General features: G+C 41.0%; 1 protein-coding gene across 4 annotated transcripts in view; it reads left to right on the top strand.

Moving 5' to 3' along the window:
- Positions 1–24,279, top strand: part of ADAT2 (adenosine deaminase tRNA specific 2) — an 85,607-nt gene that overhangs the window by 16,815 nt on the left and 44,513 nt on the right. The window contains exons 5-8 of one of the 4 annotated variants that reach the window (XR_003793683.1): positions 3,862–3,934; positions 4,044–4,158; positions 12,983–13,104; positions 13,826–15,290. Coding sequence is in view for 1 of the 4 variants with exons in the window: in XM_029223656.1 (XP_029079489.1) it covers positions 3,862–3,934; positions 4,044–4,087 (117 nt within the window). In the remaining 3 variants the exon portion in view is untranslated. Of the gene's footprint in view, positions 1–3,861; positions 3,935–4,043; positions 4,335–12,982; positions 13,105–13,240; positions 13,561–13,825; positions 15,291–24,279 lie in introns of those variants that run through there. The other 3 variants (XR_003793684.1, XM_029223656.1, XR_003793685.1) reach the window with 3 other exon arrangements.

Raw genomic sequence — 24,279 nt, 5'->3', positions numbered from 1 at the left:
CTCCAGAAGGAGAGTCCCCAGCCTTCTGAGTTTTCCTCTAACAGTCTTCACCCATGCCTTCAGCTCTGTTTGAGGACCCTGCCACTGTGGGCGTTCTCCATCCATGCGTATGCCTGGCTCCACGCTGTACCAAGTCTGTGTGAGGCTTGGTAACAGTAGATGCTATTTACAGTGAATGTACAATGATTTTGCACAAAGTCAGTCGTTTTGCTTGATTGCCCTGTACTATTTTTGGTGCCTAGCAATGGATACCTGTTTTCATTTTTTTTTTTTTTCCTGCCTTTTTAATGTTGAAATTTCCCCCAGGCCCAAGAATCCACTTAGAAATTCTACTTTCCCTTTAACCTTGCCACTTCTCCCAAAGTTTTTATGTTTAAGGCTATGAACAGTAGGAATTTATATTTCAGCATTTGGTCTGTAGACAAATACCAGTTTCCATAAACTGGTTTGATTGTTTTTTTCTCCAGATGTAAGGTTAATCCTAAAAGTATTATGCTTTAAAAAGAAAAGGACTTAACAAATTGCTGGACATGGTGGGTAGTTAACAACAAAGACCTCAGATATTCTTGGGAGAATATTAAGTACCTATGAAGGGCTAAATTTGGCTGAATCCCACTGAGAACAAGATTTGGAAAACATTCTATTTTGAGTTTTGCCAGCTGAACATTGGCTTTCTTAACAACTCCTGCACTTTTGAGAATAGATGACTTTTGACATCACATCAGAAAAGAAATTGTAATAGAATGATGGAGAGTAAGCAATACAGTTAGCTTGATCATTAAAAAAATATGCAAAGTGATTTGCTTTTTCCAGTTGCTTCTATCAGTAGCTCAAATTTTGCTTACATAACTCTTCGCAAGTGAATTGCTGACTCTACTTCATTTATGAGAAAGATCTAAAGAATTTCTCAAAGCTTCTGGGCAGAACAAAGATGAGCTATTGGATATCAGACATGGGGGAACATTGAGTGCACACTATCCTCTCCTGCACGTCCCTGCACAGAATCCAACAGTATCTGGTTGAACCAAAAAATAAGTTCACTTGCAGTGTGTGTACCTGGCCAGATTGGCTCCATCAAAATGAATGGCCATGGTTTGAAGCCACATCTCCAGATTTGATGCCAAAATATGTTTGTTTTTTTTTTACAGTGTTTTGAGATTCTAGAGAAACTATCGATACCCCAGGCTTCTGGATGCTGTGTTTTCTACTTTTATTTGGTTGGCTTAGGGTGTGGGTAGGGGTGAGGTGGGAATTTGTGGGAGGTGGGGTGCTGTTTTTGTATTGCAGAATTATAGATTCTTTTAATACTGTATTATAAACAGCATTAAAGTTCATAGAGGAGACCTACAGAACTATTCTTTTCAAAGAAGATGGTGATTAATTTACTTTACCTGCCTTGTGTAAAAAATTATTTTAATTAAGAATATGTGCTTTTTGTTAAAGCCACAAATTTGTAGCTATACTAGATGCCCGAAACGATTACCTTGGTAGCTTAGAGGGATCCAGTTTCCTTCTCCACCTGTAACTCAGTGAGTCTGGTCCCTGAGTGCACATTAGAATCACCTGGAGAGCTTGGACCCAAGCCTGTGCTTGGTCCCCACCCCAGACCCACTGAATCGGAAGCCGTGGAGGGAGGGGGAGCATTGGTATTTTTTTAGTGAGCTCCCAAGTGATTCCACTGAGCAGCCAAGGTGGAAAACCAAGGTTCTAACTTTACCTGAGAGGAGAGTGCTTTGTGCAGGTGGGTGAGACAATGAGGAGAGGTGGGGGACCCGGGGGACAGGAACACTGAACAGTGTAGGAAACGCCGTACTCACCAACATGGTTAGAAGATGAAGTACTGAGAAGCCAAGGGAGGAGAGGGTTCAAAAGAGAAGCAAGTGTAGCCAGGAGTCTCCACGACTGCAGAGAGTTGAGGAGAGTGAAAAGACCAGTGTTTTTGTCAATAGGGGCCCTTGAGATATCTAAGAGGGCAATCCTGGGAGCACAAGCCAGTGAGGATGAGGTTGGGGAGGAACTGAGAGCCGCAAAAGTGACGGCCACGATTTGGGAACGTTCTCTGGGAGGAGCAGGGTATCAGCTTGCGTGGGGGACAGGGTAGAAGGAAGATTATCGGTTGTTTTTGTTTTTTCCAGCTTTATTGAGATATAATTGACGTACAACATTGTGAGATTATAAGGTGTACAGTGTGATGATTTGATGCATGTATACAGCAAAATGTTTATACCACAATAAGGTTAGTTCATACATCCTTCACTTCACATAACTACTATTTTGTTGTTGTTATTACGTTATGGTGAGAACACTTAAGCTCCCCTCTCATAGCGACTTTCAAGCATACAATACAGTATTGTTCTCTATAGTCACCATGCTGGAACTTATTCTTCTTATAACTGACGGTTTGTACCCTTTGACAAAAGTCTCCCCATTTCCCCCACCCCCTCCGCCCCTGTCAACCACCATTCTACTCTCTGTTTCTATAAAGAAAGTATTGTATATATGGTCATATATATATATATATATATATATATGAATATTATTCAGCCATAAAAAAAGAAGGAAATTCTTCCATTTTCAACAGCATGGCTGGACCTCAAGGGTGTTATGCTAAGCAGAAGAAGCCACAGGGAAAGACAAATGCTGTATGATCTCTCTTACACGTGGAATCCAAAAACATCGAACTTGTAGCAGGTGGTTTTGATGGGGAAGGTTTATGCAGGCTTTGTGGGCCCAGGCAGGAGCCAGCTGAAGCACAAGAGAAAGGGAGGCTCATCTTGAGCAGTGGACCACACTCGCCGGCCCAGTGCTGGCTCCATCCTCTCCTGGGCACTGCTTCCAGATGGAAGATTCCCTGGTATCTCCTCCATTCATTGCATCACTCGTGCACCTCCAAAGGGGGCAGCGTATCAAGTCCAAACGCCTTCAAAGCCCTATATATTTTGACTTCGTTTTTATTGCTTTCATTTCTTTCCTTGCACTCCCTTAATAATCACCCCACCCCCATCAGTTGGTTTTCTCACTTACGACCTAAGCCTATTCCTACTCTTTCCCTGAGATGATCTGCTCACTCTTTTTAAATATTCTCTATCGTTAAGGCAAGTTTAAGTTTCATCCCCCTGCTGTTACCACAATTTCTATTCTTTCACATGTTGATCACTTCTCTGAAGGAATCTACCAAAGATAGAACAAACTGAACACTTAAAAAAACATCCTTTGTAGTAAGGATCGACTGATTTTTTCTTTAAAGAGCCTGAGGGTAAATATTTTAGCCTTTGTGAGCCACTTACATCTCTGTCACATATTATTTATTTTTTAACCCTTTAAAAATATAAAAACCATTCTTAGCTGACCATTTCTACCTGTGGACTGCCAACCCTAGCTCTATAGAATCAAACACTTAATGGGCCACCAGTAAAGAACAGCAGATAAAAATAGCTTAGTGCTTAGTGAGCACTTAATGATATGCCAGGTATTTAACAGGTGTTATATTATCTAATCTCATTTAATCCTCACAAAATCCTTTTGGGTTAATTGCTATAATTCCCTGTATTTTACATATGAGGGAACCGAAGCATAGAAAGTTTAAGTATCCTACCCAAGATCACATAGCTAGTGATTTGTATTATGATCACACAGTAGTTCATTGAGAAATAATAATTAGTTGATCGAGAGAGATGTTTGAGACCATATGTCTGGTTTTTTTGGGGGGAAATATGCTTCCTTACCCATGTTACTAATATCCACAAGGCGTGTTAACACTGGAAATGTGTTTACATAATTATGTATGTATTGCAGTTTTTGTGGGATACAATACACATTTTCCTAGGCCTACATTCATTCTCAGCTTTCTCGTTTCATCAGTGCATCCCTGGATATCGGGCTGAGGAAGCAGTGGAGATGTTAAAGACCTTCTACAAACAAGAAAATCCAAATGGTCAGTTTTCCCGCTACTGTATGTGTGTACTTCACTTAAATCAGTACGAAGAGAGTCTGCACGGGCCTACCTCTTCATTTTCTCTTTTTGTTTTCTATTCTTTTCACAGCACCAAAATCAAAGGTTCGGAAAAAGGAATGTCAGAAATCTTGAACTTGTTCTAATGAAAGACTCATGTTCCTGGACGACATTCTTGGACAGAAAGCTGTTGACATTGTTGAATCGTATGTTTATATATTGTCCTTAATCTATGGGAAAATGGTTTTTCATCATTTGCTCTGTTAAGGGAACAAATTAGCACTTTTAAAAAGTCTGACAACTGCAAACAACTCCTAGATTTTCCACAAGCTGGAAGAACATTTTTAAGAAGGGGAAAAATTAAAGATTGACGTTTTAGAAATTAGTAAGCAGTGCCTGCTCTTCCTGCCAAAATCGTTATGCTCGGTCCAGGGAAGTGCTGACTTTCAGAGCATGTGTATATCTGGCCTCAGTTACCTAGTGTGTCTGCATGGAGCGCATTGCCCTATGGACACCTGGTCTAGGCCTGGCCTTTCAGACTCGGACCCTTCATTCTTGGCAGCCACTATGTTCTCCCAGGGTGTGGGGGGCAGGATGTGATTTCCTTGGAAATTGTATATGAATCATATACATATAGACCGTGATTCTGTGGTCCTTAGAGCAGACTTTTGCTTTTATAAAGCATTTAGAGAAAATACATACTGTTAAAACAAGTGCTTAAGTATCATTTAAAAATTACAGCATACTGCTATTGTAAAATCTTACTTATGCCTTCTTTGAAGCTGAATAGTCTTAACAGTAAAAGAAATGCAGAAATGGACAGCTCCTTCTTTGTTTATTGAGCAGCTAAACTGTGCCAGGCTCTGTTCGTTCGCTGAAGCAGAGAGCAAAACAAAGAATCCTGCCCTCATGGAGCTCATATTCTAGCAGGAGGAGACAGATAATGAGCATAACACATTACACAGTATGTTAGAGGGTGATAAAAATTATGGCAAAAAGAAACAGAACGGGGTAGAAGGGGTGGGCGTGCCATTTGGTGGTGGGAATGCTGGTTGCAGAATTATGGTTAGTTTCATCTGAAATCAAGCACCATTATTTCTCTTTATAAAAATCCAGATTTAGAATTTAAAATCTAAAATGTAAAAGGACTTCCCTGGAGGTCCAGTGGTTAAGACTCCTCACTTGCACTGCAGGCGGCAAGGGTTCCTTCCCTGGTCAGGGAACTAAGATCCTACATGCCGTGCGGCGTGGCAAAAAACAAAAAGCAAAACTAAAATGTGAAAGTGTCAGCACAACCCTCAAAGGGTATCCACAGCAGGAAGTCCCAGGTATCCATGCTTCCTGACTGCGGCAGGGGTTGCCTCTGATGAACTGCAGCTTTGCAGAGCCGTGCCGGGATGCTCTGCATCTGCCCAGAAGGGGGCCTCGCTGTTCCACCAGAAGCCCAGCTCCAGGCCCTGGAGGGCAGCTCCTCAGTTGCATTTCTTCAGTGGATTTATTTCCTTGATGCAAAGCATCTGTATTTGTTGGTTCTGCCATTTGAGCGATGTCTCTGACTTGTTTGTTTTGAATTACATTACAGGCTGGAATGTAATTGTGGTAAAGTATTTTTATATTGCCAAGAGTAGCAGTTAATCACAGTTACATGCTTCAGAGGATTTATAATTGCTTGGTTTTGTACATGTGTGTTTTTATCTGCATTTGAGAAGTTTTATGGAGAAGAATATGCATGATTTTAAATCTATAATAATGTTACATGTACCTTCCCTTCAATTTCACCTACTTTAAAAATGATCTTCTCATTAAATTTTAGTGCTTTGACTAGGTTATTCCTTTTTGCCATTGGTCATGATTCATTTCTGCTTCTTATGCTTTTCTGCAAGCAGACTTCATTGCACTTATTGTCTTCGTGTCATTTTCTTGGGGATTATTGGTAGATAAAAACCCTGGGAACTTTTTTCTGGGGAGTACCACCCTTTAAGTTCAGCCAAGCATCTTATGTCAAGTAGGTTCTTGGTAAACATTTGTTAAATAAAATTATTGATTGAAATTTAGGGAAAAATTAATAATAAGGAGAATATTTGGGATAAAAAGCCAAAGCCAAATAGTACCTGGGTATTTTACCCCAGAGATAGTCACTACTAAAAGGATCAAGAAAATAATAAAACTAAAAAGAGGGAAGGACAGAAAAGACTTACCACTATATATATGTTCTGTCTTTGCTGTGTTTTGGAGAATGGGTAAGTATTCCAAATTCCTAAGGATGGCTGAAAATTTTAATTTTGGTTATTACTTTTTGGATTCTCTTTCCAGTGATCGACTTACAGAATAGTCTCTCCTAAATTTTTGGTCTTAGGCACAGTTCCCTCCATTGCTTTGGGGAACAATCAGTTTGGATGGAGTACTGAAGATGGGAGGTCAGCACCTCAGCACTGATACAGGACCATTGTGGGCTCACAGATGTGAAGGCTGTGGGATTTTGACAGCAGTTAGGCAGTGGTGGTGAGAAGTTGAGGATGTATGATGAGGTGATCCTGCTTCCTGAGTGGTATATTCTCTAGCTACTTAGATGTGGCTTAAAATATTGAAATGCTGCAGTTAGAAAGATTGAATCCAATTGATTGATACTGATGTAGTGTGTCAAAGAGACCAGCTGAGAGGCTTGTTTTGTGTATAACATAATTCTGCAAGCTGTGGGATGCACAGAGGTTTTAGAATCACAGCCTTGTTTGGAGAAATTAGTGGGAAACGATTGCATCTAAGTTGCTGGAGTACCCAATGTTTACCGGTCTGTGCACCGGACTCTGCTGAGAATGGGTGGTGTGTAATGCTTTGGCACCGTCAGTCACTGATAAAAGATCATGTTAAAATATCTGTGTTTTCTTGTGACTTGGCACTTTCCCGTACTGTGTTGTATTTGGAATATCATGGAGAGAAAATAGATAGCCAAGAACTCCAACGTAGGCAAGAACTGTTAATTTTTCTTTAAACTCTGTTTGGAAATAACTTCAAACTTAGAGAAGAGTTGAAGAAATACCTATATATCCCTTATTCCTTAAACCTATTAACATTTTATACCTTTAGATTTATCATTTGATATCTATTATTCTCTCTCTATATATAAAAATATGTATATATAAATATATATATATAAATACATATATATCAATATATGTTTTTCTGAACCATTTAGTAGAAAGTTATATACATCATACATTCTTATATAATTCTCATATAATCATGGTATAGTTATTGACATCAGTAAATTTAACATTGATATAATACTTTAATATACCATTTGTAGTCCAGTTTTGTCTATTGACCCCTTCACCTCCTTTAGAGAATTTTCCCCACCCCCCTGCAATATCAGATCCATTCTGAGGTCACATATTGCATTTGATTTTCATGTATCTTTAGCTTCTTTTATTCTAGAACATTTCCACAGCCTTTCTTTGTCTTTTGTGACATTGACATTTTAAAAATAATACAACCCTTCTGCTCCACCTCCTTTCTTTTTATTTTTTTATAATGGTGTTTCCTCATGATTAGACTCAGGTTTTGCATTCTAGGTGATATTATGTTCTTCTCAGAGTGTTGCATCTGGAGGCCCCTAAAGGCCATCTGTCCCTCGCTGGTGATGTTAATTTTGGTTACCTGGTGAAAGTGTTATCTGATTTCTTTGCCAAATAATTATTGTTTTTTTTCCCCTCCCTTGGAAAGAATATGCAGTCTGGGGAGAGGAACTGTTACATTTTTTAAAAGAAAATGTATTCAACATTGATGGAAAGGAGGGGGAAGAAAATTAATGACATATATTTCAAACCAACTGTTAAATTATTTGATTGCGTTCCTCCTCTTTTATTACGTCTGCCAAAATTTATAAAATTCTTTACAAATTCTTTTCCTAATAATATTTTAAATAGGGATGTCTTAAAAATCAAAAGGCAGCCTCAGAAATAAGTTCTCTCCTAATCTTTTCCTCAGCAAAAGTAATAATTATATCAGTTTAATTATATATCTGATAAGATAGAGTTTTGGGAAAATAGGTCTAAGCCGTTTCTGGTTTCACAGATGGCCTATAGTGATCCGAGAGGATCTAGGTAGGTAGTCATTTGGCCATAAAATGTGAATTCTCTTGGGTTTCCATAGAGATATCTAGACTTAAAATGTTTTAAGCACTGCTACTTTCAAAATGACTGTCAGTAAAAATAGCAAAAGCCAAGGCTCTTTTTGAAAAAAAATTAAACATTTTTTTTTAAAGTAGTGAGAGTCCTGGTTAAAAATCCACGTTGAAGCCAAAGCTTGTCCTTCCTAGTCATTCTGCATCAGCTGGCCTTGAATAGCCCTGGGGAGAAGAGCCATCAGGAACTGCTTTCCCTGCCTTTTGGCAAAGGAATGAGACTACATTGACTTCATCTATGAAGACAACTGCCAACTGTTTTCTTACTCCGTGAACTGTCAGTTGTGCGCGGTGAGGAAAGGGGTGATGGGTGACATTATTTTTGTGCTAAGACTGGCATGTGTTTTTGTGCTAAGACTGGCATGTGTTCCGGCAAAAGTTTGACATCTTTAGTATCTTTGTTTTTTCAAGTTGAGCGAATAAAAACGGGCTCGTGGGATTATTTCTCACCTGATTTGTAAGTGACCACTGGGCTCCATACCATGTGTCCATGACTACTAGGGAGACTTTGTGACGTGGTTGAAGAAGCATGAACTTGGAGGTCTGGAGCAGGGACCGGAAAACCCAGCTTGCTGGCTGTTTGGAAACAACTCACAGGTTGAAAATGGTTTTACATTTTTAAATGGTTGAAAAAAAATCAAAAGGAGATTTTAGTGACCCGTGAACATGGGAAGTTCAAATGCCAGTGTCCATAAATTAAGTTTTGTTGGAACATAGCCATGCCCATTTGTTGCTGTATTGTCTGGGGCTGCTTCTGTGCTATAGTGGCAGAGTCAAGTAGCAGTGACAGAGACCTGTGGTTCCCACAGCCTAAAATGTCCAGTGTCTGGCCCTTTAAGAAAATGTTTGCTGCCCCCTGGTCTAGAGAATATGAAATGTTGAGGTTGGATTTCTAAGGTGCTTATTCAAGTTCTGTGACTTTGGAACTGAGTCATGTGGTTCATTGCGCAGCTGTGGTGAATTGCTTCGGTACCGTGATTCTTTTTTCAAGTCGGTTTATGAATATGAAAGAGAGATCCAGGATACTAAAATATTTACCCTGGCTTAGAATATTTTGTTTCCTTACATACACTTTAAGGGAGTGGCAAGGAGAAAAGATAATTTATCATTTTATTTGGGTTTAGACTAAAAAAGCCCATTTTATTCATGATCATCATATAAAAAAGATTATCAAGTATTTATCACTTATACTATAATGTCAGAAATCTATTGAACCCTTTTAAAAGGCAGGACTTAAACAGAAACTACCTCTATACCATCCCCATCACTGTGCCTTTGTCGGTTTTCTTGGGGAACAGGCTTGGTAACCCTTTGGTGCTAGAAAAGACAAAAAATAAACATTTATTAGGTATTGTGTGTATTTGTGTGTGTGTGTGTGTTTGTGTGTTTTAACCCAGCATTGAGTTCAGGACAAAGCCTTATGCATAATAGACAGATACTATGTCTTAATTCTAAATTGCATAGTAAAGAAGTCTTTGAGGCAGCTTGATGGAGAAGGAGGGACACTAGCTGTGCCCTGAAAGGCAGGTAGGATTTGGGAAGGCAGGTGAGAGGGTGAGGGCTGCATATGCGATACTAGAGTAGGGGAAAAGCAGTGATGTGAAGATCCAGGCCAGGAATGCTTGGGCCAGATTACAAAGATCCCCTGCTTCTTTCCGAGAAGGAGTCTTTTTTTTTTTTGTTTTGCGGTATGCGGGCCTCTCACTGTTGTGGCCTCTCCCGTTGTGGAGCACAGGCTCCGAACGTGCAGCCTCAGTGGCCATGGCTCACGGGCCCAGCCACTCCGCGTCATGTGGGATCTTCCCGGACCGGGGCACGAACCCGTGTCCCCTGCATCGGCAGGTGGACTCTCAACCACTGCGCCATCAGGGAAGCCCGAGAAGGAGTCATTTTTCATTCTCTTTCTGATGTGAGTGATTTCATACTTGTCCTGGAGTATGAGTGGTTTGGGGTAGGGGATTGCCAGGGAGCAAAGGTTCTGATCCTACTGTCACTGAGGAATCACACATCACTAGGCAAGATTTGAGTTGTGGGCACAGAATGTGTCAGTAATAGATGCTAACATTTACATTGAATGTGTACCAGGCTCTATTCATATGTTACTTCAGTAATCCTCATATCAACCCTAAGAATCAGTACTGTTATCATCTCCGTTTTACATCAAGGAAACTGAGGCACAGGGAGGTTAAGTAACCTGTCCAGGGTGGCAGAGCACTAAGTGATTGTATCAGAATAGGCTTGTTTATGCCACAGGAACAGCCCTTACATTTTAGTGGCTTAGAACAAAGCTTTGATTCTCTTGTGCTTTACTTCTTGTCCATCTCAGGTCAGGTCAAGGGCTTAGGCCACCATCTGGGACATCATCAGTCACGGTGGCAGGGAGATGAGCAAATGGCGAGCAGGGCTCTTGCTTTGGAGCAGGGCTTCCCACTCGAATATGCGTGTGCATGGCCTGGGGAGCTTGTGAGGTACACATCACGAATCAGGAGGTCTGGGGTGGGCCTGAGATTCTGCATTTCTAGCAAGCTTCCAGGTGGGTCCTATACTGCTGGACCATGGGCCACTCGAGTAAGGAAGGCTTACTGACTTTTGCCCAGAAGTGAATCATCACTTCTCACATAGGAATTAAAGTTAAGTCACACAGACACGCCCAACTTCAAGGTGGCAGGAGATGTAAGCCACCATCTACCTCAGGAGGAGGAGAATAGGAGTATTTGTGAACAGACCCAATGAAGAGCAAAAAAATGTGAAGTTAGGATTTGAATTCAGGCAGGCTGTCTCCAGAGTGCGTGCTTTTTTTTTTTTTTTTAAAGGTTTCGGTTTTCACATTTATTTTCCTAGATTTTATTTTATTTTTTAACCATTTAAAAAAATTGAATTGTAGTTAATTTACAATGTTGTGTTACCTTCAGGTGCACAGCAAAGTGATTCAGATATGTCTACATATCTATATCTATTCTTTTTCAGATTCTTCTCCATTATAGGTTATTACAAGATATTGAATATAGTTTCCTGTGCTATACAGTGGGTCCTTGTTGTTTATCTGTTTTATATACAGAAGTACATTCTCTTAATCATCATTCTGTACAATCATACGTGTGGGTCTATTCGCTATGGAGAAAGGGCAGCACGGTGGTAGACAGCCAGTCAGGGTAGCCCTTGAGACTGATAGGTTGCTGTCAACTTGTGTGACAAGTGTCCGGTGTCCCAGGCAGCTTCGTGTCAAAGGCAGCAGTTCTCAACATGGTGTCGCAACTCTGAAATGTTTCAATCCATTTTTTTCTTAATAATGTGCTGACATCTCTGAATTATTTATTTTTGTTCGAAGCATACCTTAGAGTGGATTCAAGCCTTTCCCGATTATACTCTCTCTCATCTAATATTGTGCCGTGCTTTCTTGTTTTGGAGAAAGGGTGGGGTTAAATCCAGTATTCAGGGAATTGTGCATGATCCTGGGAACGCCCACGGGTGTGTGTCCATACGCCATTCATCATGTGTGTTTGCTGCAAAGTGCTGGAGTTGCTGGTCTGGAGGAGTCCTAGGCTTGTGGTCAGCACAGCAAACTCAACTCCCAACTGGCGGTGGCTGAGAAGCAGCTTCTCTGAGCCTGCAGCCTATGCCCATTCCTAGAAACTTCTGAGATGGTCCTTGACAATTGCCAATTGTGGGAATGAATGGTGGATACCAGGCCCACGTTAGAGTCTTAATTTTATTTTATTTTTTTTGCGGTACGCGGGCCTCTCACTGTTGTGGCCTCTCCCGTTGCGGAGCACAGGCTCCGGACGCGCAGACTCAGCGGCCATGGCTCACGGGCCCAGCCGCTCCGCGGCATGTGGGATCTTCCCGGACCGGGGCACGAACCCGTGTCCCCTCCATCGGCAGGCGGACTCTCAACCACTGCGCCACCAGAGAAGCCCACGTTAGAGTCTTTAAATGGAGAAGAGAGACCTGAGTTCCTTACAGCACAGAGCCAAGTGAACGGCACACCTCCTTTGACCTTCCAGAAAGGTCACAGAAAGCACCCCAGCCCACTTTGCAGCCTGTTCCCAGGCTGAAGTGTAGACAGACTATTCAGGAACGTCGGTTTCAGCAAGGCCCTGTCTGCCTTATGGAAATCCTGACTTGCACATGATACTTGGAATGAAATGATTGTTATTCTGCCATTAAAAAAAATCCTCCCAAAAAGGAGACAGAGGTACATTTCAGTTTTACACAACAAGAGATAAGATTTCAGAATTAACCCATTACACTAGTTGATTCAGTCAGCAATTTAACTAAGCATGAGGGAGAAAATGGGCCTTGACAGCTTTTCTCTTGGAAAATCAAGTTAGCCATGTTGAAAAATGCTTCCACCCCTGTCCACCTTATCTATCATTAATCATGGGACGAACTGGAGAAACCAGAGTTTCTCCAGAGACACTTTTGTCACATAATGCACGTAGTTCAATTAAAATATGCAGATTAATGCAAAGTTAATAATTAAGGGCACATAAGAAACAAAGTCTTGCTATTTTTATTAATTACTTAGACGGGAAACCTACAGTATGACTTTCTAAAATTAGTGGAACAGAGTTCTACGGCTCGATCATTCCAATCCTAGTCCTAGAAGGTACTACTAATGATCTTTCTTGGCTGTTAGTGCCCTTTGGAAAAAGACCTATTCCTCCATTAGTAATCCTGACTTCACAGGAAAGTACTTTCAACTTTTAATCTAGTCTGAACTGGCATTGCTAGAAAGCCATTTCTTTCAATGACATTTCTATATTGGAGGCCTAAGTAACTTAAGGATGTCAGCTTGATTTTTCTATCAACGACGTCACCATCCTGATTCAAATGCTAAACAATTTCAGGAAGGATGAAATTTCTTCCTGACCTGAGAGGAAACCCATTTTCTTAGTGATGAGCTCTGCTGACACGACGGTCTGGGGAACCCAGCATGCCTTGCACCTTTATTGGTGGATTTCCTCCTCAGGTAAGCCCAAGACAACACACGATGTTTTTACTTTTTATCCTAAGCCCATTTTATCAACTTCATCAACCTCAAGCATTACTTTACTCTTCCCTTCAAAGTCTTGGAGGCTCCATGAAATCTTTTCTAATGACTCCAGCCCACAATGACCATTTTCTTCAAATTCCTACTTAGTGTCACATAGTTTAATACTCATTTGGTGTCTAATTACAGTAATTAGATTGTAGTCTCCTTACAAGCAAGGATTTAGCCCGATGCTAGGCCCAGGGGTGGGTTTCGGTCAATGCTTTCGGAGTGATGGATTTGCAGTTCTGGATGGTTTCCAGGCAGCAGGACAAACGTGCGTATTAGCACTGCCGAGAGAACGCCGTGTCGAGAGAACGCCGTGTCGGCTGGCTGAGCGTGCCCTCTATCTCTGAGCGCTTTGGTGGATCGCTACCAGGCAGCTGGGCAGCCCAGGTAGCGTGACTTAGACCCCCGGTGATTTCCTCCAGCTCTTCTCTTCTCATTCGGACTGGGGCTCAAAGATTCCCGTTTCCAGGTTTGAGAAGTCAGGAGGACAAAGCAGGAGAGGGGCAGAGAGGTAAAACATTTTAGATCTGCTTTGCTAGTACCTAACCTTCCTGTGGAGGCATCACAAATAAAACGAGGACACGTTGCGCATTTCAGAGCGAGGAAAATGTTGTGCAGAGATTGATTTATATAACTTTTTTTTTTTTCCTAGATTAGTCCAGAAGCTGGATTAATATTTTAATCATATTCTCTTGAGAGGAAAAGGCAGCTGGTGAAATTGTTGGAGGTGACACGCCAATCTACATAGAAACCAAGTGTGGTTTGGAGACCACCGTGGAAATAATAACTTCAGTCATTAAGTGGATAATGAAAGGAAGAAAGAAACCAGATAAGTTTTCCGGTTCAAGAAGTTATTTTTATTATAAACTAACCTTAGGGAGACCATAAGCTTTATTATTATTTTAACATTTAAATTCAAATACTGATGGATTTATCTTCTCACTGCAGATTACTCTTGGCAGCAGCAGAGTTAGCGATGAGGGCTATAGAACATCTTTCATCTTTTTATTTTTAAGTTGCCATTTTAATTGTGTACATAAGCTCAGTTGTGCAGGCAAAGCATGGCAAGGAGCACACAGTGTCACAATTTGTGTCGGGTTTGTTTTTTTTTTAATTTTAGAATTTTATTTATATTTTTATACAGCAGGTTCTTAGTAGTTATCCACACAATTCGTGTCTTGATACACAATTTCTCTCTCCCCATGAACTTGGCTTTCCAAGGCTGGAATTCTGACAGTTGGTACAAAGTCACTGGCATCCTGAAATCTAAAGGAAGAGGCCTTTTTCTCTCTCTCTTGCTCTCTTTCTTTTGTTTGTTTCCTTGCAGACCTGGATAATGCCAAATCTTCACAATGGGTCTGTAGCTGGCAATGGCAATAAGTGTCTGGAATATGCTCTGGGAAATGCAATCTTGTGCTTGGTAACTGCCCTCAGGTGGAAATTGATGCTTAGGTTATTACTGGGAATTTGTTTGTGCTTTAGAATTTTGTGGGATTAAGGCTGGTGCCGTGATATTCTCATTTGTTCTGTCGACCCTTAGGTATTTCAGAAAAGAGGGAAATGAGAGTCTTAGGGCTGAAATGATCAAACTTTGGAGGTGCTAAGGCTCTATTCCAATTATACTGGCAGATGGCCCAACGTGCAGATTCTACCCAAAGGCCCAAATACCGTCTCTTCTGCCTGGAACTGAGTTAGTAGAAGGAAATAGGGCAGGGCAGAATTTTGGACTGAAATTTCTCTGTGGCAGCAACAGATTGAACTGATGATAGGAGAAAGTTTGTATTGTTAACTTTTACAAGGTGACAGTCAATTTCAGGAATTTTACAGGGCTGGAGTATTATTTGGGCTATACTTTCATCTGGTGCTTATCGTTCACACTGCTTGGTTGGATAGCGTAGCTGAGCAGAATCCAAGATGAGAAAGAGAATGGGGGCTGACGGTGGCATTGGGGCTAATGTAATTAATGTCCTCACCTGTTCAGCAGCTTTGGGGGCTACAATAGAGAAGCATTCATAAAAACCATGAAGGAATGAAGTAGCAACTCCTTGACTCCTGGATGATATGGAGGAAGAGAATTTAGGAGAGGATATGGAAGAAGTGCCTCCATGAAGGAGAGGGTAAGACTTTCTTTGGCTTCTGTCCTGATCTCCTTTTCCTAAGGAGGACAGCAACTCTCAGAGTAGACTATGGCTCCCATGGTTAATTTCACTGGATTAGTAAGAGAAACAGCCAAAAAAGGAAGAATGTTGGTGTCTAAAAGAGAGCAAGTCACTTGTCTATTCATGCTACTGGTTGGTTAGGTGAAGAGCATTGATTTGTCTTTGTGCTAATGGACAGAACTGCAGTGCAAAGTTAGAAGTCACTTTGGACTCTTTCTCATAACTCTTTTTTTTTTGCGGTACGCGGGCCTCTCACTGTTGTGGCCTCTCCCGTTGCGGAGCACAGGCTCCGGACGCGCAGGCTCAGCGGCCATGGCTCACGGGCCCAGCCACTCCGCGGCACGTGGGATCTTCCCGGACCGGGGCATGAACCCGTGTCCCCTCCATCGGCAGGCGGACTCTCAACCACTGCGCCACCAGGGAAGCCCCCTCTTTCTCATAACTCTTATGAGAACTAGGTGAGATAGCTTGGGAGCCGCTGAGAAACATCACTCTCGGCATTCATCCAGGCCTTGTATCTTCTTCTCTCTCGTGAGTGTGGCTTTTCCTCACCTTGGAGTATAAAATCTGAGATTCAGTTTTTGTTCTGCACTTAGGATGGATATAGGTAGTTCAATACTAATGGGCTGTTTTGTATCCAGGCCAATTAGGCTCACCTGGTTAGATAGCGGCATTCTCTAGCATGGTTAGAAATGGAGCTGACAGAACACAGACTCATCTGTTAGAATAACTAGTAATTGCTGATATTTACTGACTTTATTGTGTGCCAGGCATGGCTGTAAAAGGCTTTGCAGCCATTATGTGATCCTTGCAGCAACCTGCGGTGGTTACTGTTCTTTTTCCCACTTAAGGAGTGAGTTAACGTATGCAGAGTTTAATGTGCTCAAGATGGCAGAGCTAGTAAGGGGCAGAACCAGAATTTAAACTCTAGAGCCACATTTCTTCACCATTATACTGAACTATTTCAAGAAGATTACCCAAATAGGAAAAGAACCAAAAGGATGAGGACTGTTCTTCCCTGCCCAGCCCTCCGCTGGAGCAAAACTCCGTAACTCGGGTTTATTCATGAGGCTAGCCTTTGGCTTCCCTCAGTAGGTCATGAACTTGAATGTCTGTCTATACTCTGTGTGTGGTGTTTTGGTTTTGTTTTGTTTTGTATTTTTGAATCTTCCTTGTTTTGTATTTTTGAATCTTTACAAGGTAAATCTTAGAGAAGGAAAATAACTGTTTTGCTTATAAGATCAGATCCCAGGATACTCACAAGCTTAAAAAATACAGCTGGACCATCTGCCTGGTTCTTTGCAAAAACTAGAAGTAAAACTGCATGATTTTGTAAAACCTTTTCAGTGAGACAGGTCTTGTTTAGGATCCGCAGATGAATTGCCAATACCTTTGCATATTCTGTAATCCTTTCTCCAAAATAACAGTACCTATTATCACTTTTACTGTTATAATTATCATTCGGTTCTGTACTAAGTGATTTGCATGTATTTTCTCACACTGACATGTATGTGATAGGTACTACCATCATGTATCAGTTATCTATTGTCACAGCAACGTTATGTAACAAAACCCCACAAAACCTCAGTGGCATGCAAAAATAACTATTTATTGCTTATACACGTGGGGTGATTGGCTAAAGAGATCTGCCAGTCTTGGCTGGATTGGCTCATGACATGTAGGATTTGGCTCACTGAAGACTGATCTAGCCTGGCCTTGGCTGGGATAAATGGGGCAATCCAGCTCCTCCATTTGTATCTCCTCCTCCAATGGCCTGGGCTGGGCATGTTCCGTTGTGACTGGAGAGCTGCAAGCTCTGAACAAGCCTAATTGCATAAGTCCATTACAGCCTTCTTCGTGCAACGTGTCTATTAATATCTCAGACATGTTGGTTAAAGCAAGTCACATAGTTAAATGTAAGGATGTTAAATAAGCCATTCCATCCCTGTAGAGAGCATTGGAAAATGGCAGGGCAAAAGGTATAGATATAAGAAATGATGAACAATTGGGCCCATTTCTGCAATCTAGGACATGTTCGCTTTTTCAGATGGAGAACATGAGGCTTAGACAGTAAGTGTCTTGCCTAGGGTCACATAGATATATGAAGTGACAGAGCTTGAATTTGAACCTGGGTTTGTCTTTTCTCAAAGCTGGAGCTCTTAATGATGTACTATAAATGCAAGCTTTAGAAACTAGATATGCCTCCAACTCCTTTCCAGATATAAGCCATCATTTAACTCCCCCATTATGCCTTTTAACCAATGAAGACAAAATGCAGCTGTTGATATTATATCATGAAAGTGCGGTGAGGAGTAATTAGTGTTAGTAAATTCTCTGAAAAAGTGCTAGATATTATGATCAAAGAAACGCACAGACTTTTAAATCACTGCCTGACCTCATTTTACATTGTGTAGTCTTTCAGATCTCTCTTACCTGCCATAGTTTAGAAATGTACTGAGTATAACATTTCTTAATATTCTCACTCCTCTCTGCCTCAAATCATCCTAGCAATGCCCCAATCTCCCTATACTAGCAGTAATTATACATGAAAGTTATACCCTATACAAATTGCTTTTACAAAAATGACAGTAATATCTTTAAGATTGTCCGGAAAGTTGTATGTTTTAACAGTTGATAAATGTGGACTCTTAGCTGATAGAAAATTTAGTCTTTATATCAACTGCCCTTTCTTTTTTTTTTTTTAAATAAATTTATTTATTTATTTTTGGCTGCATTGGGTGTTTGTTGCTGCACGTGGGCTTTTCTCTAGTTGTGGCGAGCGGGGGGTACTCTTTGTTGCGGTGTGCGGGCTTCTCATTGCGGCGGCTTCTCTTGTTGTGGAACACGGGCTCTAGGCACGTGAGCTTCAGTAGTTGTGGCACTCGGGCTCAGTAGTTGTGGGCCTTAGAGTGCAGGTTCAGTAGTTGTGGTGCGCGGGCTTAGTTGCTCTGCAGCATGTGGAATCTTCGCGGACCAGGGCTCGAACCCGTGTCCCCTGCATTGGCAGGCGGATTCTTAACCACTGCGCCACCAGGGAAGTCCTCAACCGCCCTTTCAACAGATGTGTCCTAGCCTAGTTTTGCTTTGTAACTTGCAGCTACTGTTATTCATTTTATTAAGTCAATTTCATGGCACATGTTTTGAAGAAAGTTGAAAAATTTTATATACTTCTGTTGACCCTAAAAGCAAAACAGCAGAACGGTACATTCAAGCATGCGGCTTGAATGCAACAATGCATTCCTAAAAAGGTAATTTCATGGTGTACCCTTTAGCTCTTGGTCTCTGGTCTTGTCCTGGACCATTGACAATATAACAAAGACAACTTCCTGCTTCTCAGGAAAAGAAATTTTTTATAGAGCTGTGAGGAGCACTGAGGGTCCATCAGGGTCTTTGTGAATGTCCTATGGATCAGTAAGGTTTTGGGGATCACCTTGGAAATTCAGCTTTAGGAAGGGAGAATTTAAAGAAAAGGGAAAATTTGGAGAGAGGTGATACTGTGAAGATGAAGGGACATTGGTTCTGGAATGAGGGGAAAAAACAAGGCTGATAAGTTTCAGTCAACATACAAATGATTGGGGCAGACTGGGAAATTCAATTCAGATTCTTTGTGAACATAAAAATTTGGGGAACTTGAGTATGGGCTGTATCTCTTCATTCTAGCACTTACCGCATATATGGCACTCCCCTGCTCTCCCACAAGACCATAAACTCACTTAGGGCAGGGACTGTCACTATGCCTTGAGTAGTGTAATCACAGGATAGACCAATGCATTGCACTTAGCATGCACTACATAAATATTTGTTAATCAAATGCCCCAGAACCAGCTAACACTTCTGTTGTTTTCCTCTCGCAAGAACTCAAAAGCTGCCTTTACCTTGTGTAACAAAAGAATATCCCATGAGTTGGATGTAATGTGGGAATTAAATAAAACATAATACCACAATTTATTTAATTGTGTCCGAAGGAAATGTTTCTCATTGTGGTAGAGAGAAGGAAGGAACATCACTGTAAATCAGGGGACCTGTCTTCTTGTTGCTCTGGTTTTGATCTTGGTCACATGATCCATCAGAAGCTTCCCCATTTATATTTGAAAGTTTTTCAGAATTATAAGTGCCAAACTGATACTAGGTACTATCATTATATAAGACACAAGTTAAACTGGAAAGAACTCCAGATATAGGAGCCATGTCTTTTGTCTTTTTTCATCTTGCACATGACTCCAGTGTCTAACTTGGTGCATGGTCAATAGCTGACACTTGGGATGTGTTTATGGAATTAACGAATGATCCTAAACTGCAACATAGAATCATAAAGATGATCTCAAATAGTTATTCTTGTCTCTTTGTTTACAGATTGAGATTTTCACATATGATTATTCATGTAGTTGAATTGTTAAAAACTTCTGTAAGATATATAAATTTGTAAGGCAGAATTTCTGCCCTCAAGAAACTTCCTGTCTCATTGGCACACAAGACTTAATTAGCTCCTCTTCCCTCAAATTAAACAGTAATAAGAGACAATGGGAGGGACTTCCCTGGTGGCGCAGTGGTTGAGAGTCCGCCTGCCGATGCAGGGGACAAGGGTTCGTGCCCCGGTCCGGGAAGATAGAACATGCCGCGGAGCGGCTGGGCCCGTGAGCCATGGCCGCTGAGCCTGCGCGTCCGGAGCCTGTGCTTCGCAACGGGAGAGGCCACAACAGTGAGAGGCCTGCGTACCGCAAAAAAAAAAAAAAGGCAATGGGAAAATCCTAGTTAAGTATATTTGGATGTAGGGAGAAACATTTACTCTTGTCAACTTAAGAGAAAAAAAAGCATGGCTCGCAGAAATGAAGGAAATGTGGAAGAGCCACAACCGGGAAGATCAGATCCTACACCTCCCAGGATCTAGGGGGTGGGGCTAGGACACAGGCTCAGCAGGACCCTGCAGCCGGGATGGTTTCGTTCTATCCACTTTCTCCTTCGGTCACTCCATTCAGGATTCTTGTTCCTGGGAGAGAGAATCCCATTGGCATGATTAGGGATAAATGCTCACTCCTTGGCCAAGAAAGAGCCTCTGGGCAAGAATGCATAAAGTGGGAACCGTGTAGTTTCCCGGAGCATAATTTGGGTGCATCTCTGAGATGCAGTGCATCCTACTGGCAGTATTACAAGAGTTCAGAGAAGGGGGATTCTGGTGATACTTCACAGATGAAAAGGGGTTCAAGCTGGACCTTTAAGGATGGGTGAGAATGACACAAATGAAGAGGAGGGAAGATTTCAGGTATGGCCGCAAGAGGGGTAAAGGTTCAGTGTTAGGATTGACCCTGCGTGTTCACCAAAGTTAGGCATGGCAGAGACAGAGAAAACGGAAGTTAGTAAAAAGTCCTTGGATTTGTCTCAGTCGAGAAGTGAGGACAGATACCAGGTTTAAAAGATAAATCAATGATTTGGGCAGGGAAACATAGAGCTATCTGAATAGAAGATATTCCAGGAAAGTATAAGGGAAGCCTATGTTTTTTTGTTTCTTGGTTTTTTTTGCGGTACACGGGCCTCTCACTGCTGTGGCCTCTCCCGTTGCGGAGCACAGGCTCCGGATGTGCAGGCTCAGCGGCCATGGCTCACGGGCCCAGCTGCTCCACGGCATGTGGGATCTTCCCGGACCGGGGCACGAACCCGTGTCCCCTCCATCGGCAGGCGGACTCTCAACCACTGCGCCACCAGGAAAGCCCAAGCCTATGTATTTTTGAAAGAAAATCAGAAAAATAAATGATACACTGGGAGGAGCTTCTGGGTATGAGATTGAGAATCCAAGTGAAGGGGTGAGTCATGAAGAAGGAGGGAGTCACCACTTGTCCAGAGGCTGGAGGATAGGCAGGGGCTGGATGAGGGTGGAGCTGTCAGCACAACAATTTAGATGACACTTGTTCTAAGCAGACCAGATCTTAGCCACATAAGGTAGAGGTCACTACTGAGTGAAGGGCAGCAGTGCTGGATGAGGATTCAAAGATGGAGATGCTTTGGAGTATCCAATATGGTTAGAGTTCTCAGGAATCAAAAAGGGGTCAGTGAAAGATCACAGACAATATCTCTGCCTCCGTTAAGGTTAGCATGAATTTGAGTTGCATTTCCAAATGACTGGATAGAAGCTATTTTGGCTTAATATTCAAAAGCTAGGGTTTCCAAAACTTTGGACTCGATTTTAAAGATAAGAAAATTTATTCAGGAATGTAGCCTTTGTTCCTAAACTTAAAGGAGTATTGGAAATATTTGGAAGACAGCAGATTGACATATTTTGTTTGTGATGGTTTCCTTTGTTTATATAGGGAATAGTTGCCACAGAAGTCTCTTGGTCTCATATCTTTTTCATAAAATAAATGTATCACTAGAAACACCAGACATTTTAGTGTTTGACTTAGCACTGAAATAGCACCAAATAGAATCTGTTTAGCCATTTTCAGCCTTCTTCTGTGCTTGCCCATTATTTATGCTGGAGTTATCTCAAAAAATGGATTAAAGGAGAAAGCATGAACCTACAAGCAATCCTTAACCTCAAATATTTGATCTATGTCATCACATTTAAGTCGTTCAGAATCTGCTTAGAAAAGACAACTAGGGAGTTTGGCTTCTCTTCACCCCTTTGAAAGAGTCAACATTAAGACTTATTAATGAGCCAGATTCTCCCCATGCCCAAGTCACCCTGTGGTGGCCCTTTCCCCAACTGCTTAAGGCAGTACACAAATAATTGCTTTATGTCATAGATCTGGTTTTACAGAATTAAAAGTAAACCAAAATCTATCTGCTCCCAGAGAAGTCTATGAATCATGTTTTGATAAAAAATAATCACCTTTTATTTAACCATTTTTCAGTTTAAAAATGTATCTACCTGGTCTTAAAGGGGCCCTTTAGTATACTGTGTATAATTCTTCACAAGGCATAACCTAGTCATTAATATGGCTAATCCTAACAACCACAGTCACAACCACTGGGACTCCTATTGTTTGAGTATGAACTAAGTTCCTTACAAATATTGCCTATTGAATATAGATAATCATAATGTAGATTAGACTATAGATAATCATAATCGTATGGAGTAGGTATTATTATGATGACCCATGTATGTAAATGTGTAATAAAGACAGTGAGGCTTAGGAAGACTAGGTAACTAGCCTGGTGTCACACAGCTAGTAACTAACAAGGCCATACTTGAGCGTACATCTGGATGGTTCCAAAGCCTCTACCCTTGCACCATGCATTATAGTTTCTTTACTTAATAAATGCCTCTGTGTGTGACATTATGCTAAGTTCTTGACCAGAAACCGGCACCCTTACTTGTTTGTCTTTAATTAAAAAATTTTAAACTTTTCCTTTTAAGTTAATTTTAAACTTAAAAAAGTTGTACAAGCGGTACAAAAATCCCTGTATATCCAGATTCCTCAAAAGTTAATCTTAAAAAGAAAGTTAATCTTACATAATAGAGTACAGTGATCAAGATCAGGAAATTAACATTAATACCATTCTATTATAGTATCTACAGAAGTTATTCATTTCACCAGTTCTCCCACTACTGTCCAGGACCTAAACCAGGATGACATATTGCATTTAGTTGTCACATCTCCTTGATTTCCTTTAGGGCCAGCCCTACGCTCGCATGACCCTGGGAGCGAGTGCTTCTGCGGATTTTGCACCCTAGGGGCTTTGCTTGCTTCATTCCAGTCCCTTTAGTCTAGAACAGCTCTTCAGTCTTTCTTTGCCTTTCACAGCCTTAACCCTTTAAAAAAGTACTCACCAGTTATTTCTGCAGAATGTTCCTTGATTTGTGTTTGTCTGCTGTTTCTTCATGAATAAATTTGCATTGTGGGTTAACCACTATAGAAGTTATGTTGTGTCCTTCTTGGGGCATCGTACCAAGTGGCATGTGATGTTGATTTGTCACGTCGCTTGTGATACTACCTTTGATCATTTGGTTAAGGTATCTGCTAGATTTCCCTACTATAAACTATTTTTTCTTTGCCATTAATAAGTATTTTGCAGGGGAGCTACTTTGAGACTATGTAAATATCCTGTTTCTCATAATACTTTTGCCACTAATTTTATCACTTATTGATCTCTCTTGTCTAAAACAGTGATTATTATAGTGTTTGAAAATGGTGACATTCTTTTTCCATCATTACTTCTACATCTATTAATTGGAATTTTATTGTAAGGAAGAGCTTTTTCTTCTTCCCTGTTTATTCAATTATTTATTTATATTAGAATGGACTGATGGATTCTTATTATGTTCTGTGGTTTACAGTCTATTACTATCATTATTTATTTTGTTTGTTCAAGTTTGGCCAAAAAACCCCTTTCGAGTTGGCTCCTGGAGCCTTTTGATTTGTTCCCATCATTTTGTTTTAAGCACTTACTTTCTGGCATCACAGGTTTTCCCAGGCCCATCCTGTACTTTCACTGCCTACCCATGACATGAGCCATTTCTCCAAGGAGCCCTGGTTCATTCTGTTGGAGCACGGTATTCAGAAACCAAGATCTGGGCATTAGGTGTACTTACTGCTGCTGGAGTATCATTGCTTCTAGTTTCTCTCAGAGGAGAGAGCTAGAAACATATGTGCATATACACATGTTTATATCTATTTGTATATCTGTCTTTCTTTATATATAATAAAAACCATTATTTCATAGTGATACCTCCAATTCCATTCGAATACCACAAGGTTTATCCTGAATGCTCTTTATTTGTAACCCCATTCTCTGACAATGATAAAACAGGCTCTCATTAGCCACAATATTTTAATTTATTTACTTAATACTAGAATTCACAGAAAGTAATTTCCCATACCCCTATATGTACATTTGTGCATGGTTCATTTTATCTTCAGTTTTAGTGCACATAGTAAAAATACTGTTTTTCAAAGTAACTGAGGTTTGTTCCTTTTTCTCCTTTGCTTTCTGTATGGTTGTGTTATTCATT

Source organism: Monodon monoceros, unplaced genomic scaffold (assembly GCF_005190385.1).
Source record: "Monodon monoceros isolate NGI ecotype Baffin Bay Population unplaced genomic scaffold, NGI_Narwhal_1 Super_Scaffold_15, whole genome shotgun sequence".
Lineage (NCBI taxonomy): Eukaryota > Metazoa > Chordata > Mammalia > Artiodactyla > Monodontidae > Monodon > Monodon monoceros.
The sequence above is the reverse complement of the archived record's forward strand: the minus strand, read 5'-3'. Positions and strand labels throughout refer to the sequence as shown.